Below are 18,119 nucleotides of genomic sequence, written 5' to 3' on the forward strand. Positions count from 1 at the left end.
TATTGTTTCATAGTTCTGGTTACAAGGATCAAATAATGCATCACCTATGTACATTCAGAGTTCATACAAATATATATACTTATTTATTCATTTATTCAAGCTTGGATATAGGGTGTTTAACATTGATTGATTTAATTTAATTCCATTTAAATTCAAGTCAACTCAAATCAATTGAATTGAATTGAATTTAGGGCCCTCTGGAACTAAATCTCAATACCCATCCACCTATGTTTTCCATAGTTCTATATATGCCGATGGGGATGTTCTCCCATCTTCTTCTTCATTCACATAGTTAATGAATTTCATAGAATCATAGAATAGCAGAGTTGGAAGGGACCTACAAGGCCATCGAGTCCAACGCCCTGCTCAATGCAGGAATCCACCCTAAAGAATCCCTGACAGATGGTTGTCCAGCTGCCTCTTGAATGCCTCTAGTGTGGGAGAGCCCACAACCTCCCTAGGTAACAACCTCCATACACCCTCAAATTTATCTTCACTGTGTTGTCCTCAGACTTTCCTTAATTTTTGCATCAACCACCTAGCCACCAATAATAGGTGGCATATTAATTCCTTATTTAAGAGCTTGATATCAAGTCCCCTATATAAATTTAACAGAGCTAAATGAGAAGATGGATGGACCCATCTTTACAACCCTATTTGAGGGAGGTAAAATGGGGAGGGCTGTTCTGGATATCTTTTTTTCCAGTGGTGGGGATAGTGAATCATCAAATTGTTTCCTTGAAAAAACCATTTAAGTGCTCGCTCACTCTCTCTCTCTCTCTCTCTCACACACACACACACAGCTCAACCAGCAACCCACCAGAACCTGAAGTTAACCCAGTCTAATACACAGATATTGTTGGGTATCCTGAGGCTCAAATGTGATAGGGGATCGTACCTGTGAGCTAAGAGTTGGAGCCTGGTGAAATTCAGCTGAAAATTACTAGTGCCTGGCCAGTCAAGGCAAGTGGTGACTTATGCACAGTGCCTCAGGGTGAAGTCTAATAGATGTCAGGATGAGGCAAATGGCAAAACCTCTGAAGCTAAGCAGAAAATACCCTTTCCTCTGATTCCCCTGAATACTCTGAGAAGGAGGCTAAGCTTCAGGCCAAATTTTGAGACCTAGGAACCTACTTGGATGCACCAGGAAAATAATTCATTTGTGAATAATTCATTATTGAAAAGGGTATATATCATTTGAACTGAATGGACATGTTTACCACCATGAAAAATGAATGTCCACCCATCATTGCTGACTTTTTCAAATAAATTATGGGATTAGCATTTGATACATACTCACCATTCCGACTTTCTTCATCAATTGGAATTATTGTTGCTGGAGGACCTGCTCTGGCCAGCTTGCAATCTACAAATGTGAAAATGCAAGTTACTTCAAATTCCACCGGCCCATGCTGTTCATAAAACTAAAGGGTGCTAATAGTCATTTTAAACAAGTATAGCAAACAAAGCTTTGTTATAAAATCTGCAGTACGCCCTTTTGGGCTTCAAAATACTTATGTGTAGTTACAGGGAAGAAAAGCACCACTAAGAAAAGGAATGCGAGGCAAGCTTTGGTCCTGCTGAAAACAGTTAAAATCTTTAACGGTTCTTTTTTGTAAAAGGCTCGACGTTTCGGATTTAACAAAATTCTTCCTCAGGAGCTGACGCTAGATACTGGCTGCTTAAAAACAACCTGTTCTTATGTGTTGAAAAATCTTTAGCTTTTCTTTCTTCTAGGCATTCTGTTGACGAACTGCGTTTTGCCAGAGATTTCTTACTCGTAATGAGAGTTCTAGACTTGTCATTATGAGTAAGAACTCTCTGGCAAAACGCAGTTCGTCAACAGAACGCCTAGAAGAAAGAAAAGCTCAAGATTTTTCAACACATAAGAACTGGTTGTTTTTAAGAAGCCAGTATCTAGCAGCAGCTCCTGAGGAAGGATTTTGTTAAATCCAAAATGTCGAGCCTTTTACAAAAAAGAACCATTAAAAAATTTAACTGATTTCAGCAGCAGCAGATCTTGCCTCCCATTCCTTTTCCTTCAAAGTACTTACCTAGATTTTGTTTAGTTCTTAATTATATGAGCTTCTGGCAAAATAGAAAGGCCTTTGCATAGACTTTAGTAGTTGGCTTTAACAGCAACTCATTTCAGGCATGACTCTTAAATGTGTATGGCTTTACTAAGATTTACTTGCTAAAATTAATATCTGTATGCCATGTACACAAACACCATGTCTTTGCCACGTCACAACACAATACAATTCATTTGCTACTCTTTAATCATGTCTTGTGCTAAATGGAGACCCACGGAGACCACACTATGGAACAGAAGTCCTTCAGGACAGAGATAATGTGATGGTAATTTAACCCAAAATAATAACATAAAACAATGATTTAAAGGAATAAGTTGTAATTAAAACATCACAACAGAAACAAACATAATTGAAATTTAATTGCAACACAAGTCTCTAATTAGCGAGAGTGAACAGAATTTCAATAAAGTTCTAAACAGAATAAGAATGAAAAACAGACAAGCAATTTTCAGGAAGTTACAGTTTGCCTTCTTACCCTCATATTGCCAGTCTGGAAGGAAGTTAAGAGTCATCAATGGAAGCAGAGCAGAATAATGGAAGAAAATAAGTAAGATTTTGTTGTGGTTTATAGGGAAAGCTTTAAAGACATATAAAGCAGTACAAGTAGAAGTTCAGACATGTGTGTATATTATATTCACCAAAATGCAAGTAAGTTATTGTTACATATGAAGATTTTCACACACATAGTAATTGCGAAGCGTAGGAATCCAAACAGGCACCATCTGCAGATTAGGTCAGATTAAACGTTTTTCTAATCCATAGCTTCTTCCATGCATACACATAGTGGCACACAGGCACAAAGACTGCACCATTCATTTTTGTGGAGGAGGCAACAGACACACCATTTACTCAGGTTGTTCCAAAGTGGTTTCAGTAGCCAAATCCAGGGTATTTCAAAATCTGGTTTTAAGCAATCCATATCAATATGCCAAGATCAATATGATTTCCATTTAATGAAGAGAAGAAGAAGAAGAAGAAGAAGAAGAAGAAGAAGAAGAAGAAGAAGAAGAAGAAGAAGAAGAAGAAGAAGAAGAAGAAGAAGATTATATTCCAAATAATGGAAGGAAGTCTTGGAACTGCTTCTTTGGTCCCTCACAAACTGCTTTGGGTTAGTGCTTTGGGTTAGTGGAAGGCACTATTCCCCATGAGAAGGATTCTGCTTAACCATAGGATTCTAAATATGAAAGGCATGAAATCTTGTCACTAATCTGATGCTTTCCTCTTCTACATCTGACTATTAAGTCTCACATTCAAAACCTCAAATAGTACAGTAGTAGTATGCAGGAGAACAAGCAGGAAACCACAAAGCAATGATTAGGCAATATTGAATTTATACAAGCTTGCAAATATTGTTAGAATGGAGGGCATATTGCTAAAATCAATATAAACAGCTAATGGTAGATGACAGGAATCTTCTTAAGTAAACCACACATCATAAGTGAACAGCAGCAAAGCTTCATTCTGGAAATCCCAGAACTATTCTTATCTATGTCTGTGATATTGTTTATAACAGGGGGAGGGGGACACGGTCCACATTTTACAGCTACATTGGTTGCATGTCACAGCTTTTATTCTCATAACCTGATGAATTCAAGTGCATCTGTTTATTAAGCAGCCTTGAGAAATATTGCTACATCCTTTATTCTGACGAGTAGACCTGGATTGCATAAAGTGTACTGCATGTTCAAAAAATGGGCTTTTTGAATTAAATTTTACAAGTCACTGAGCACTGAAATATATATTTTCCCAATATGGGAGAGAGAGTTAGCAATGATAGAAATAAAGTCTTTTTGAAAGCACAGCTATCACTTTTCACTAGTGGTGACACTTTATGGGAAATATTTGTGTTTTCTACTCCTTTTTAAACAAGACAGATTCATTTATTTTCTGTATTCCTGCTAACCTCCCCACTACCACCAAATTTGTGTGCCCTCCCTACTCCAAGGACCTCAGAGTGGTATACATGGGGTTATCTTATTTTATTTTCTCTTCCACCATCTGAAATAGGTGGGGATGAACAACACTGATTTGCCCAAACTACCCAGTGAGCTAACGTCTTCTGTAAAGAGTCACCACTTGTGAAAAGTGATAGGTGTGCTTTCCACATCCAAACCCAACATCCCTTCAACTATGCCACCACTAGATCTTCCTTACAGCAAGCTGTTGCCAGAACCTCTCCTTTTACTAAACAGATGTGTCACAATCCAAAAGACTGCAAGAGCATGAGGCCAGGAAAGTTTGTGAAGCCAATGGGTACTTTTCATTTCAACCACTGGACATGGGAATGTCCTAGGCAGAGCAGGTTCAAGAGGGCCCAGTAAAGTGCAGTCTGGTGATTTTGTTCTGACTTTATACTGCTAGTTTTACCCTACCCTGTGCCTCTTTGGTGCATTCTCTTCCCCTCCTTATTGTTTTATTATGATTTTATTAGAATGTAAGCCTATGCGGCAGGGTCTTGCTATTTACTGTTTTACTCTGTACAGCACCATGTACATTGATGGTGCTCTATAAATAAATAAATAAATAAATAATAATAATAATAATAATAATAATAATAATAATAATAATAATAATGCCCCCACTCAATGGGATTAATGATGAACAATAACAGTACCACAGTCTGCACTGGTGAACCGTCAGCACCTGCCTGAGGGTGAAATTCCTCTCATTACCTTAATTTCAATGAAATTTAATAGGCATGTCCCACACACCCAGCCTCATTCCCCCCTCTAGCTCTGAAGTGGACATGGCTGCAGAAGGAACTCTCTCCATTAACTCAATCCCTGCTATGCCAGGGCTTTCAAGATCAGAAGATGTGGCTCTGCCTAATGCTCCGTTATTGCATCCTTCATCACCCTGATACCACAGGAGCCAGTGACTACACAATTGGGGAATGGTCCTTTAAGAAACAAAGAGCTTCTTTGAGGAGGTGGTGCTAACTGCACATCTAGATCTGTAGGCCCTTATAAGGCTTCAGAAAGCCTTTGACAGTTCTTGAGTCATCGGCTCTCATTGACTGACAGCTCCTTCAAATGCGCAGGGGGGGAATCCTTACCATGGCTCTGCTTCCTGCTTTTCTTCCGCATTTGAAACAAGCTGAAATTACATGAGGAAGAGAGCAGTGACCATGTGACCCATACAGTTCAATGGGATCACCACACTCTAGTGGGTGTTTTATAGTGCAACTTTGCTTGAACACAGCAGGTGATCCCAGCAAATGCTGACTTATTTCAGAAGAATTGGGTTTTCTGTGGCTTAATTTATGGTGCTAAAACCAGGAAATGGAGTGGGAGAGACCGAGGAGGCTGACGTCATTGTCAAAATGACCCACAAATATCCATGAGTGACCAGTCACAATCGAGCTATAGAACGTTCATTTAAAGAAGCTCAGAGTCAAGTCAATCTTGGAACTGTCCAAAGTTCTGAAAGACTTGGTCTAATGTTGTCTTGTTATTCAGACAACTGGACTGATCTTGCTATAACTTGATTGACTAGCCTTAAGTCTGTTTACTTGCACGTAACCCCTGCCTTATTGGTTTTTGCACCTCTGGGCACTTTGAACCGAGCCGAATCAGACAGGTGTTCATTCATTTCTAAAAATGAATTTTAAATTAAATGAATGCACTCCCATTCATTTCTAATCCATTCCTATGAGAAGCAAGTGAAAATATATGAACAAATGAAAATCCTCTCATTTTGGTTCTCCTATTTGTTTCTATTATTTACATTTATTTCTCGAAGGAGGCAGAAACTGACAAGAGGCATGCATTGCATTGTCTTCCAAATTGATTTACTTCTGATATATTCTGCAGGGAGGGCTTTCAAAGTGACAAGACATGAAGAATAGAAACATTAGTTCAATGTTTGCAAAAGGTCTCTGAGGCTCTGCATTGCATGGTTTAGCAAATTGATATAATCAGGAAATGTTCTGTAGGGAGAGGGAATCTTGGGAGTGTTCTGGAAGTGACAAAAAAATTGAAAACTGTTCAATCAGAATGATAAATCAATGGCAAAACCAGAAGATGCCATCCCCTTTTTAATTGCTTATAACATGTCCAAACTCTGTGAAAGTTGGCAGGTCCAATGCCTTAGGAGAGTACAAGACAATATCATACCATTTGGATGGAAAACGAGGAACTTATAGGCATCAGAAGACTGGCATCATTGTAGAAACAAAAAATGAACGACAAATAAAATCTAGTGAAACAGTAACAAAAGAAAAATTAAATGAATGAGACAATAACAAATGGAAAATGCAACAATTGGGCTTCTGAAAATGAAATGTTTCCCCCCCAAGTGCACATCCCTAGGATTTACCTCCACTTCAGTATTCATGAGCAACCATAGATAAATGTTTAATGTCTTGTATTCTAATTATTTTCCTGTGGGCATTTATCCTTTTTTAAAAAAAAACCTCTCAGAGCAAATGTAATAGCTATAGGAAAAAGGAAAAAGATTTAGAACCTTATATTTTAGTTGTTATTACAGGTTGATGAAAGGAATTATATTCAGTGAGTTGTCAATTCAATGCCATTTCCATTTCCATTTTTTTTTAGTAATTATGAATGTCATAATAAACAACCCTACACATCAAGGGAAAATATATGTTTGTACTTTCATGGAATCTTTTGGTTTTAATATGTGAAATATTGTACAGAATAAAAAGGAAACTTTAGATCAGGAAAGGAGAATCTCTTTCAGCCTGACGGCCTCATTCAATTTCAGAGAAGTTCTCCGGGGCAGTATTCCAGAGGTGGGCACAGCAACAGAGACAAGGGCAAAAATACCAATTTTGGTTTAAAGCTCGTAGAGCATCATTCACTTGGAGGAAAATTGTGTTTGCTTACTGTCGCTTCTCCACTGGTGTGTTTGTCCCTCATTACTTCCTCTTTTGAAAGAGGAAGCAAACAACGTGCACGTGGCCCATTTAGTGGGCTGTTTTGATCCCACTGCTTCTACTGCACACAGCAGGAGATAGCGGCAACTTCTGTCTTTAAAAATAAGTCAGACTAACTGGGGGTGTTTTTTTGTGGTGCGAAGGGACAGATGAAATAACTGATGAATATATTGAAATCTTGGCTCGCCGCTCTGACCATGTTACTCCACTTCTGAAATCTCTTCACTGGCTTCCAATTCACTTCAGAATCCAATATAAACTTCTCCTGTTGACTTTCAAAGCTTTTCACGGTCTAGCTCCTTCCTATCTCTCCTCTCTCATCTCACACTATTGCCCCGCTCGTCCTCTTCGCTCCTCTGACGCCATGTTTCTCGCCTGCCCAAGGGTCTCTACTTCCCTTGCTCGGCTTCGTCCATTTTCTTCTGCTGCCCCTTACGCCTGGAACACTCTTCCAGAACATCTGAGATCCACAAGTTCAATCGCAGCTTTTAAAGCTCAGCTAAAAACTTTTCTTTTTCCTAAAGCTTTTAAAACTTGATGCTGTTTGGACTTTATACTGTTAGTTTTACCCTACACTGTGCCTGTTTACCCTACCCTGTGCCTGTTTGCATTCTCTTCCCCTCCTTATTGTTTTATTATGATTTTATTAGAATGTAAGCCTATGCGGCAGGGTCTTGCTATTTACTGTTTTACTCTGTACAGCACCATGTACATAGATGGTGCTATATAAATAATTATTAATAATAATAATAATAATAATAATAATGGACAGGAGGTGTGCGGGAAGCAGACGACGTCATGAGAGCGACCTGCGAAAATCCGTAAGTGTCCAGTAACGAGCGCACAATAAAAAAGCTTGTCTGATGGAGCTCTGACTGCTGCTAACTAAGCATTAGGAGAGGGATTTCAGCCTTCAAAATAGGGGGGGGGACTTCACAAAAGCCAGAAAACTACCCAAAGACCTGTGGCTGGAGAAAAGCAGGTGGGGCCATCTGGCCAAATCCAGAGGGTCAGATTGGGAGCATAGGAGGGCTGTATTTGTGTCATGTTTCATAAATGTAATTTCATGAAATACTCTTTTCTGGCCATTAAAATCTGAGAACCCCATTTAAGAAAGTATGCTTCCTTCACTCTTCTTGCTTCATATTTCCAAATGTTATTGTAAATAGCATTAATCCACACCAAATGAATCAGTATTGGGCAAATCATTTCTGGAATCAATAGGAAGACCGACCTGGCCACATGTTTACAGTAAACAATCAGAGGTAATTTACCCAAATGAAGAGGATACTAGCTCATAAAAGCTTTCTTGATCAAGTGTAATATAGTTCACAGCCAATTAGCATTTCAGAAAATGCAAAGGCTTAAGATTAAGAAAATGAGCATGTTCTTATATCGCCTTTGGCTTCTCATTTCACAGCAATCAGTGAGAGTTCCAAAATAGGGTTACATTCAAATGCCGCCTAATATATATATTCCCGTGTACCTGAAATTCATATTTTGAGCCAGCTTACTACTATATTCTCTTAAAAATTACCCAAGATGCAGCAGCAGCAAACTCTTTTATTGTACCATCACCACCTTGGAAACTTTGAAAAAGAGCATCTTAAATACAAACAAAACAAGTGATGAGCCGATGATAATGATGATGATGTTTCTTATTATTACTCCTACTACTTGAAGATAGTGGTTCAGCACACTACACACTCTATATAATGAGTCTCTTGTGCCTTGAGGATGAATCTAAGTTTTTCTTTCACTGGAACCTATGAAACCTGTGACCATGACCTGACCTTCACACTGCACTCTCCCAGTCTTTCTTTCCAAATCAAGCCTCAGTCCCAAAGCAGTCAATTACACAAAGTTCCTTAAATCGAAGTGCAACAGCATGTTCCCACACAGCACAAAGGAAATTGGAAGAAAGGGAAATCTTAGGAAAATATAAATGAATACATATAAGGCCTTTGAACTTCTTAAATATTTAACCAAATTTAATAACAAATACGTAAGAAATGCCTTCAACTTTAGAACCTTAACTTTGAAAAGGTATTTTAAAAATAATATCCAACACTCAAACTCTTGCGGGGCGGGAAGTGTTAATTAGATTAAATAACTGATGAATATATTGAAATCATTTCCAGACTTTAAATCAAATTTTCCATAATGCAAATGTTTACAAGTGTAGAAGCAACACTGCACGATTATTATTCAAAATTCCAGCCAATTATTCCTAAGTAAAAAACAAAACTGCTAAAGCAATACTAATTTTCCTTTGGTGTGCGGTGCAGATTTCTATAAACTTTATGTTTCCAATTGACTGACAAACTGAAATATGCTAAACTCCTCATTATTAAGGGATTCAATTTTGTTTTTCAACAAAAACATTTATAAAATCTATGGATATATAAGGAAGAGAAATTTATTTATTGGTAATTTGGGGCTCTGCATGACAAACATGTAATGTATACATAAGTCAGTGTGAAAATGTACATACCATATTCAAGTGATATCTTATTGTATAATGTATACAATATGCATTGCAAAATGTTTTGCATTACTCTTGTTGTACAGGGTATGGTACAGATAATTGTTCGCACTAACAAAGCAACAATAAACATGTTTTACACACACACACACAACCACCACAATTATTTTGCGAGAGGAAGGCGAAATAATGAGACAGACAACAAGGTTGGAGTTAAATAGGGACACATTTATTTATGGGGATTCAGCGAGGAAAGATGGAAGCCAGGGCGGGCATCCTATCTTGGCCAATGTCTTGGCCATAATTGGGATAGGGCGATCCATTCTTATCCTGACAGGTGACGCGTGTTCTTCGCCACCCATCAGAATTCCCCTTTTGGGGTAGGTAGGCCTTCCGATGTCACTCCCCCTCAGGTTACAAAACTCTGAGTAAGGTTGGCCTAAGAGGTAAACCTTATCCCGTCACCTGATGCCACAGGACTCCCAGGTGAGGGGCTCAGGTGTTACCAATCACCTCAATGGTGCCTTATGAATGCTCACCAACCTTATTCTTGCTCCCGATGCCCACATGCCTGCCCCTTCAAATGTGACCAAATAGAACCAAATTAACCTATTAATACACCCTCGCTGTCTTACAGTGTGAAGTAGGTGAAAAAACTCCCAAATAAAAGTAATTTGAGAGCAAAAAATTCTTACTTGGCCCCCGAAAGGGCAATCAGTGAACCCACACTGTTTACAGGGAGGGAGGGAGCCGCAAAAACGAAAGCGGAGCAGAGGGGCGAGGTGAAGCATTAAATAATGCAGCTCGCCCCTCCCCGCATCAGTGGCACCACCAGCCAGTGGGCCAATGGTGGAGCGCCATGGTCCCGTTCGCCTCCAGTGCAATTACCTCCCCATGTCCATGCAAACAGGGTGTGGTGGTGAAGGCTTAAGTCTGCAGAGCGAAAGGGTATCAATGCAACTTATTTTACCAGATGCTATAGTGAACCGCCCAGAGAGCTTTGGCTATTGGGCAGTATAAAGATGTAATTAATAAATAAATAAATAAATATAGGAGTAAAAAGGAAATGACCCTTGGTACAATAACAGAAGCAACCATTCTCCTGTATTTAGGCAGAAGGTTTATACGATCTAAAGAGAATCCAGAGTATTCTCCTGTATTTAGGAAAAGGCATTCAACTTGCTTTTAATTTATTATTGCATTTTAACTTGTGGACAATGTTAAGATGTTAGCGACCTACTGTATACAGAAAAGCCCTGCACATCTTCTATTGTACATGTCATTATACACATATATTGTACATATACTTTCTGATCAATGGCCTTAAACAGACATAACAGGACACCAAACGAAAACCGCAAAAACAGAAAAAGGAAAAGAAAACCTAGTTATACTCCTCTGTCTGATATCTCATGCCCGTTTCTCTGATGCTAATGTTCAGAAAAACATGCATATTCTATAAACGTTATAACTGAATGCTCTTAGTAACACAACTCCAGGAAAAGTTAGAAAAAGAGACTATAGCTAGATCAATTCTACACTTAGCAATGATTGATGTTTGCTCATATAGCCAGCAGTTGGAACCATAGCCATTGCCAGGAAGCCAGGAAGTAAGGTAGGATGGCCAGAGGCAGTATGAAAGCACAGGGGTTTTCATTCCAACAGTTATGTACTACAGATCTCATAGGGCCAACTCAATTAGAGCAATATGATCTCTCTTCATTGTAACTGGAAGGGAAAGAAATGTTCCTGCACTAAACTCTGTTGAGATATGTGTTCTGTTGCTGTTAAGGCTGCTAGACACCCTTTCTTCCAATATTACACTACTTGGCACTGAATAGGAAGTGTACCGTCTCATGGTTAACATTTTTTTTTCTCCATGGTGCATGCAGGAAAATTGAAAAACCTTGTCTGGGAAAAGAACATTGCTTGAAAGCCTCATGTGGGAGCAAGGAAACTTTGATTTGGATTTACATCAGAATGAGCTTAAATGCCAATCACCATGTTAGATGATAGATAGGCGAAAGGAAAACATTTGCATCACAAGTCATTTCAATCTGTACGAAAGAAAAGAGGTTTCAAATGTAATACAGCAATGCCCAATGCTTATTGGTTTACTCTTCCTTGAAGGCTCCAGTCATCTTTTTAAACTTTAAGGAATTATACATGGACCTTTTGCCAGGTAAGAGATGGACTTGTGAGAGGTACTAGCCTGTTTAAAGCTTGCCCTCCATATATTAATTCTATGTGAGGAGGGGAGAAGCAGGACTATGGCAGCAGACCTTTCCCTTCTTCAAAGGGGCACCTATGTGTGGGCATCCCTTTGTAGATGTCCAAAGAACGTATGGATGTCAGGGGAATGCCTGAAAGAGGCTGCTTGAGTTCTATTTATACTTATATGCCGATTACACTATTGATTTCATGCACCTAACAAAATATTTCTAACTTTTGTGAACTGCCCAATATTGAAAATGTGTATCTTGTCCTTGGACAGCCAGGAAGAGCCCAGGACCAAACAATCACATCCAGTTTGCTAGCATTTTTGTTCCTTTTCGAAACTACGGCTCAGGCAGAAGGTTCTGAAAAACTGCCCTCTTGACCAGGTACAAAAGAAGGCAGGGCTCCTGCAGCTTTAACTGTTGTGATGAAGAGGGAATTTCACCGGTGCTGCATGCCCACAATGGCCATTCTGCCACACCCGGCATGACCTGGGCGTGGGGAGGCGTTTGTGGGAGAGGGGAGTCATGCCCAGCCAGCATTGGCTGGTGCTGGTATGGGGCCACATGGGGGGAAGAGTTTAGGAGCCCATAAATTAAGGGCTCTCCCTCCCTGAAGACTTCCCAAGGCTCTGGGTAATTGCAAGCTTTCGCTAACAGGTATTCTGCCCTTTGCCCTCTTCTGAATGTTAGAAGCTTCCAAGAATTCAGTGCTCGACACATGCAATTAAAGTAACACAACCGCTGTTAGGTAGTGGATCCCGATGTTACCAATCCTTTCATTTTCATTTAAGTCACATGACTAGGATTGGAATAGCAAACATCATAACTTTTGATCAAGTTCATAGTTTGGCCTCGCCCCCATGTATGTGATGGTCTGTGCCAACATATTATGGTTGAGCAGTTGTTGCATGTATCCTCAAAAGCACTTCATGCTCACCTTATTTCAGCAGCACAGATCAGCACCCTCCCTCAGGCTGCACCCATTTATTAGGTCAGCAACGATTTAAGTTGTCTAAAGGAAATTCCCATATTACAAGCCTTGCCAACAGTTATAATTCCGCAAAGTTGGCCTGGAGTCTCAGCTGTCTTGTCCTGCTTATGCCCACACTTAATTTGAAAGTTGTCAGTGAGCACAGGGCCTTGTTAGTGGGCCCAGAGAAAAGTTAATAGAGACAATTTACACTGTGTCTCTAACATAGTGGCATATTTTACCTTGAACAAGGTTTTCTCAGTTTTAGGGTCCAATCCTAGCATCATGAGTGGCCCATTTCTTTTGTAAAGCAGAAGCCCTTTGGGTAGTCAACCCACAGGTTTTTAGAACCTTTTCTTGCAGCATTATTCACTAATGTAAATTTATTATAGTGCGGACACATTTACCCAGTGCAGCTGACCACAAAGAGTTAAAATCTTAGTTTAAGGTCTAAACCACATTATTGTACTCACACAGGGCCAAACTCCATGTTCTACTAGACGCGGGGGATGTTGTTTGTTTATCATGTTAGAGTTGAGTTGCCACATCTATGACTAAGCTAACATCCCCTAGATAGAGTTCCCGTTTCCTGGCCGCAACTGGCAGGCATCCAAACGGGTGTAGTGTTAGCGTTAATGGCATCATGGTGGGCCTGATGGCACAGCCCTAGGAGGCTTCTAAGAGCATTATTCTGTTGCTTCTTAATTCTTGCCACGGATGCAGAGGGATCTCCTTCATTTGGAGTTTCCCTGTATTTGTAGCATTTAACTTTACAAAAAAGTTAAAAGTTACTGGATGCCCGATAAGATTCACCCCCTTTTGCAGATCATTTAATAAAATGGGGCCCTGTTTAAATCCAGCTGTTGCTGTCTCGTCTCCTTATTTATTGACCTTCGCACCACAAGTGATACCTGCTGAAATTCCCTTTTCTATGCAACTGTTAAAGATACAGGAGCCCTGTCCTCCTTTTCATATGGTCAGCCTATATGAGTTGGACATCAATTTTTTTTCAAAGGGTGATCAAAGGGAAGGACCTATATAAATCTTGTTGGCGTTGGGGCTGTTCTTGAGAAGACACTGTTGTTTCCCTCATGGTTCTCGCCGATGCAGAGACTGTATTCAGAGTAGTTCAGTTCCTAGCATTATTACTCATTGCTCCCGACTGAAAAGTAACTAGCTAATGCAGAGCTTAATAAAAGCTCTTCTGCTATTGGATCACACATAAGCATATGACAATGCCATCACTTCAAATGCCATTGCTTGTTGCAGTACATGCAAAAATATTTAGAACTACATAGGTTAAACATTTCAGCACTCCCCTTTAAAAGGCTTTTAAAAAATGTGACAAGCTGCAGTACAAGCTCCTAATAAAGAGATGCAAAGAGCCATATATCTAAGTCGTTTGAGTTTCTAAGCAACCCAATGTTAAGGGGAAATTGCCCTGTTTCATTTCCTGTGTAAGTGAATTCAGAACTACAGCTGTGCAAATTAGGATAAGCTTGGCATAGCCCTTTACATTAGCTGAATTGTAGTATAATTCATCTGTATTGAAAATAGCATAAGAAGGGCTTTCAGTCTATTTCTAGCTCTTCCTGCAGAGAGATCCAATTGTGAAGTTCCTGGAAGGAATGACAGTAAACCTTAGACTGTATTCATCTAGCACACTTGTAGTATACTTGTAAACTACACTCAGTTTCTGGGCTATGGTTCAGACTGTAAATTAGGTGGTCAATTAAGCAGCACTCAGAAAACTGTAGTTCAAAGATTCAGAAAGCGAGATGGCACAGAATAAAAGATTCTTACAGAAAAGTTGGCCAAATGCAAATTGATGACTCCGACTACAATTGTGCTGTTGTTTTCGATAAAGCAAAGGGTCAATGCCCTTGGCCTGCTAAATGCTACAAAAGCAAATAAAGGAAACACAAGGAAACAAAGTGAAGTGTGGCCTCTTGTACAGATAGCATTAACAAATTGAAGCTCATTCTTTGAGAACTGGTTGGATGAAATATTTTGCACTCTCAGGCAACACTTCCCTGGAAAAACAACAACAACAACCCAGTTTTGTTGTAAAGATTTATAATTCATGTTAAGTAGTTTGAACAAGCTAAGTGCCAAGGGCAGAAATCATTCCACACTTACACAGGGTGATAAAAGGACGGTAAATCACCCCATAAGATATGTTGTGTTTTATTGTTGGGCAATAAAGTGACATTTTTATTATTGTTGGGCAATGAAGTGACATTTTTATTAAATATCTGCTTTTAGTTCTATTTGCAAACCCCCACCCCCACCGCCAAAACCTGCATATGCATCTATCTGAAAAATGTGTTTCATATCATTGGTAAAAGTAGCATCTTATATTAATAACATTTTATTTTCCATGTCTTTGATACATATTTGTCTAGCCTAACCAAGAAACCAAATGAGAAGGGTGGCTATGCTGAGGAAGACCACGGGTAGTCAAGGTTCAGTAGGACCCGTCAACAGCTCCTGTTGAGTTCTATGGGACAGAGGGGCTGCAATTCTGATTGGGCAAGGAGCAAAATTTGTACACAAGCACACAAGAAACTGGGGGTCACTAGGGCCCCCCCTTCCCAACAGAAACACTGATCACGATCTTTACTTCCTTCAATATAAATGAACAGCTGCCATTCACAGCAGTGCGGGAGGAAAATAAAACGCTGTGATAGGCTTTAGGCTAGGCTTTGGATTCATTAGAGCTGTTTCACAGAGCTTTCTGAACATATTCAGCAGAGACATGGAAAATGGAATTTATACACTGTGAACCCATTCGTTCAAAATAGAAAGAAGATGTGTTCATCTAATAGAAGAAGAAGAAAACAACATTGGGGAAGAGTGGCAAAAGGCAACATGGGATAAGAGGGTGAAGTGGCTAGAAGGGGTGGGAGGTGCACAAGAGGCAGACGACATTGTGAGAGGACCCGCAAAAAGCTGTGAGTGCCCAGTAATGAGCGTGCAATACAACACCCGTCTGATGGGGCTCATGGTGTTATATTCTCCTATTTATTCCACATTTATGTATATCCATATTCATAATGATTGACACAAGGTGTAGATCTATCTATGAGTGGAAATTGAGACTATAAACAACAGAGACAAATGATTTCTCTCCTAAGCCCCTAAACTCTTGACCCAGACTCTGCCCTGTACGCACCCAGTCTTAAACTTTGTCCTTGAATTGATTAAGTGGTTTGGGAAGTCATTAATGTTCCACGTCAGTTTCTGACTTGCAAGAGAAGGTAGTGCTGACCAATGTGAACAGAGTGCTCGGCTAGATGGACCCTCTGTCTGATCCAGCATGGCACTTGTTATATTCTTAATGTTGGAATGTATAAAGAAAAGCCAAAACATTTTTAACGTATAAAGAAAATTCATTTACCTTGCATTATTTTAATTTCTTTCCCTTTTTGGTTTAAGTAATGGGGGGTGGGGTGGATTTATTCATTTATCCTTATATCCCATTCTTCTTCCAAGAAGCTTAGGGTTCTCCCCTTGCCCCCCACCTTCCATACCACCAATTTTCTTATCACAACTCTAAGGTAGGTTCGGCTGTGAGAGAGAAAGGAGTTTGCAGGATCATTTTCAGCCATATTGGCTAAATAAGCCACCATGGTCTGCAGCATTTTCCAGGCGCCTGCAGACACCCGTTCCTTAACCCAATTCCAGTTTGTCAGTTGTCATGTCGTCCAAACCTGGCAAGGGCGGGTTGTTGGCATGGTGAAACAAACAACCCAGAACTCATGAGTTGTTTTTGTCAACTACACCAACAACCCAACCTCACTGAGTTCGGATGACACAACACTCTACATGCGGGGGTTACAGAACAGGCACCTGCAGGCATCCAGCACATGCTACAACCCACAGTGGTTTATTTAAGCCAATGTGACAGAAAATGATCTTGCAAGCCTGGTCAGTTATTAGCCCAGTATCACTCAGTGAATGTCATTGCAGAGTGGGAATTTGAACCTTGAATTTACTCGAAAATTTCAGAAGAGTGAGAAGGACTCTGAATACAGTCCTGATTTATTAGTTTATTTTTTAAAAGAACATGAAAATCCTAATGCCATTCATTGGAATTGTTATAATTAAAATTATATTTCACCTGGGGTGAAAACTAACCTTCACTTTTAAACCATTGTAATTATCACTCCCCATTTCAAGAGAAAGAGCTTTGACTTACTTAGTAATATAATTTATAATTTCAACACATTGTTTGAAAATATTGCGGGTAACAGTAATTACTGAACACACCTGTAGGGAATACATTTCATAAATAAAAAAAGAAAAGAAAGTGCTTTCCCCCCAGTATTTTATTCATGAGCATGTTTATTGGGATACACCGTCACGTTATCTTGACAGGTATTCTAAAAGTGAATGTGAGAATAACCTTATAAACTAAAAGAATTCACCAATTAAGTTCAGCAAAATTTGGAGAAGGAATACCCTTAATTAAGATACATTAAGTACTCTAAATGGGAATACACAAGTACTGTAATTTAAAAATCCCAGAAGGTTAATACCAAATATTTATTACAGTAAACAACTCGTTGCATTTTACTACTTACAAACTACAGAGATATCCTACATATGTCTATATATGAGTTCAATAGGAGTTAATTTCAGGTAAGTGTGTGTAGGATTGCAGACTTAAAGTATAGGGACAGATCTATACCTTGTGTCAAATCATTACAAATATGGAATATAAAGCAGGAAATAACACAATGAAATGTGACTAATAATAATATTTATTTGTTTATATATTTATTTGTTACCCGCCTCTCCCTCTAGATCGAGGCGGCGTGCAACACCGCAGCCTTCAGGGCCTAGTGATACAACATTTTTTAAAGCCAAAAGGTATTTCCCGCTCTCAGTTTTACGGGCTAATCTTGAGAAAGCACTCTTTTGCTAAATCACAACTTACAATATCATTTCTGATAGTTTTCAGAATATGGTAACTCCTGATACTGTCATGTGGATGCACTGTCACAAGACTACTTTGTTCCATGGTTTATCATGACATTCAAACACTAAGCTCTGGGTTGTCTCTCCCCCAACAATCCAGAGTCATAAGCCAACAACAAACTATGGTTTATAACTCTGGCTTCTCTGGGGAGAGACAAGCCAGAGAACCTAGTTCACATGTCATGATAAACAAATCACAGAATTGCAAGTGAAACCAAGTGGGAGCAATTGAGCAACGCTCATGTGAACATGTGAACAAGTAAATGTGGCCATTTAGTGTGAAAGTGACCCTAGATGGGGTGTGTGTGTGTGTGTGTGTGTCCATTTGCAATAAAAATGTATCCAGACAGTTTAATAAAGCCCAGAAAAGCATATTAAATGCCCCTCTAAGGTTACCGAAGGCCGTTCCCAAGAATGAATCAATCTTACAGGAATAAGGTTTAAAAAATATTTTTGACCATTTACACTCTGA

The 18,119-nt window shown here is 39.4% G+C and overlaps 1 protein-coding gene across 1 annotated transcript in view; it reads right to left on the minus strand.

Moving 5' to 3' along the window:
* Positions 1–18,119, minus strand: part of PCDH15 (protocadherin related 15) — a 451,284-nt gene that overhangs the window by 347,870 nt on the left and 85,295 nt on the right. Inside the window, exons 3-4 of the mRNA XM_063132951.1 lie at positions 2,569–2,583; positions 1,301–1,366 (exon numbers count right to left, since the gene is read on the minus strand). Coding sequence (XP_062989021.1) covers positions 1,301–1,366; positions 2,569–2,583 — 81 coding nt within the window. The remainder of the gene's footprint in view (positions 1–1,300; positions 1,367–2,568; positions 2,584–18,119) is intronic.

This window comes from Elgaria multicarinata, chromosome 8 (assembly GCF_023053635.1).
Source record: "Elgaria multicarinata webbii isolate HBS135686 ecotype San Diego chromosome 8, rElgMul1.1.pri, whole genome shotgun sequence".
Classification (NCBI taxonomy): Eukaryota; Metazoa; Chordata; class Lepidosauria; order Squamata; family Anguidae; genus Elgaria; species Elgaria multicarinata.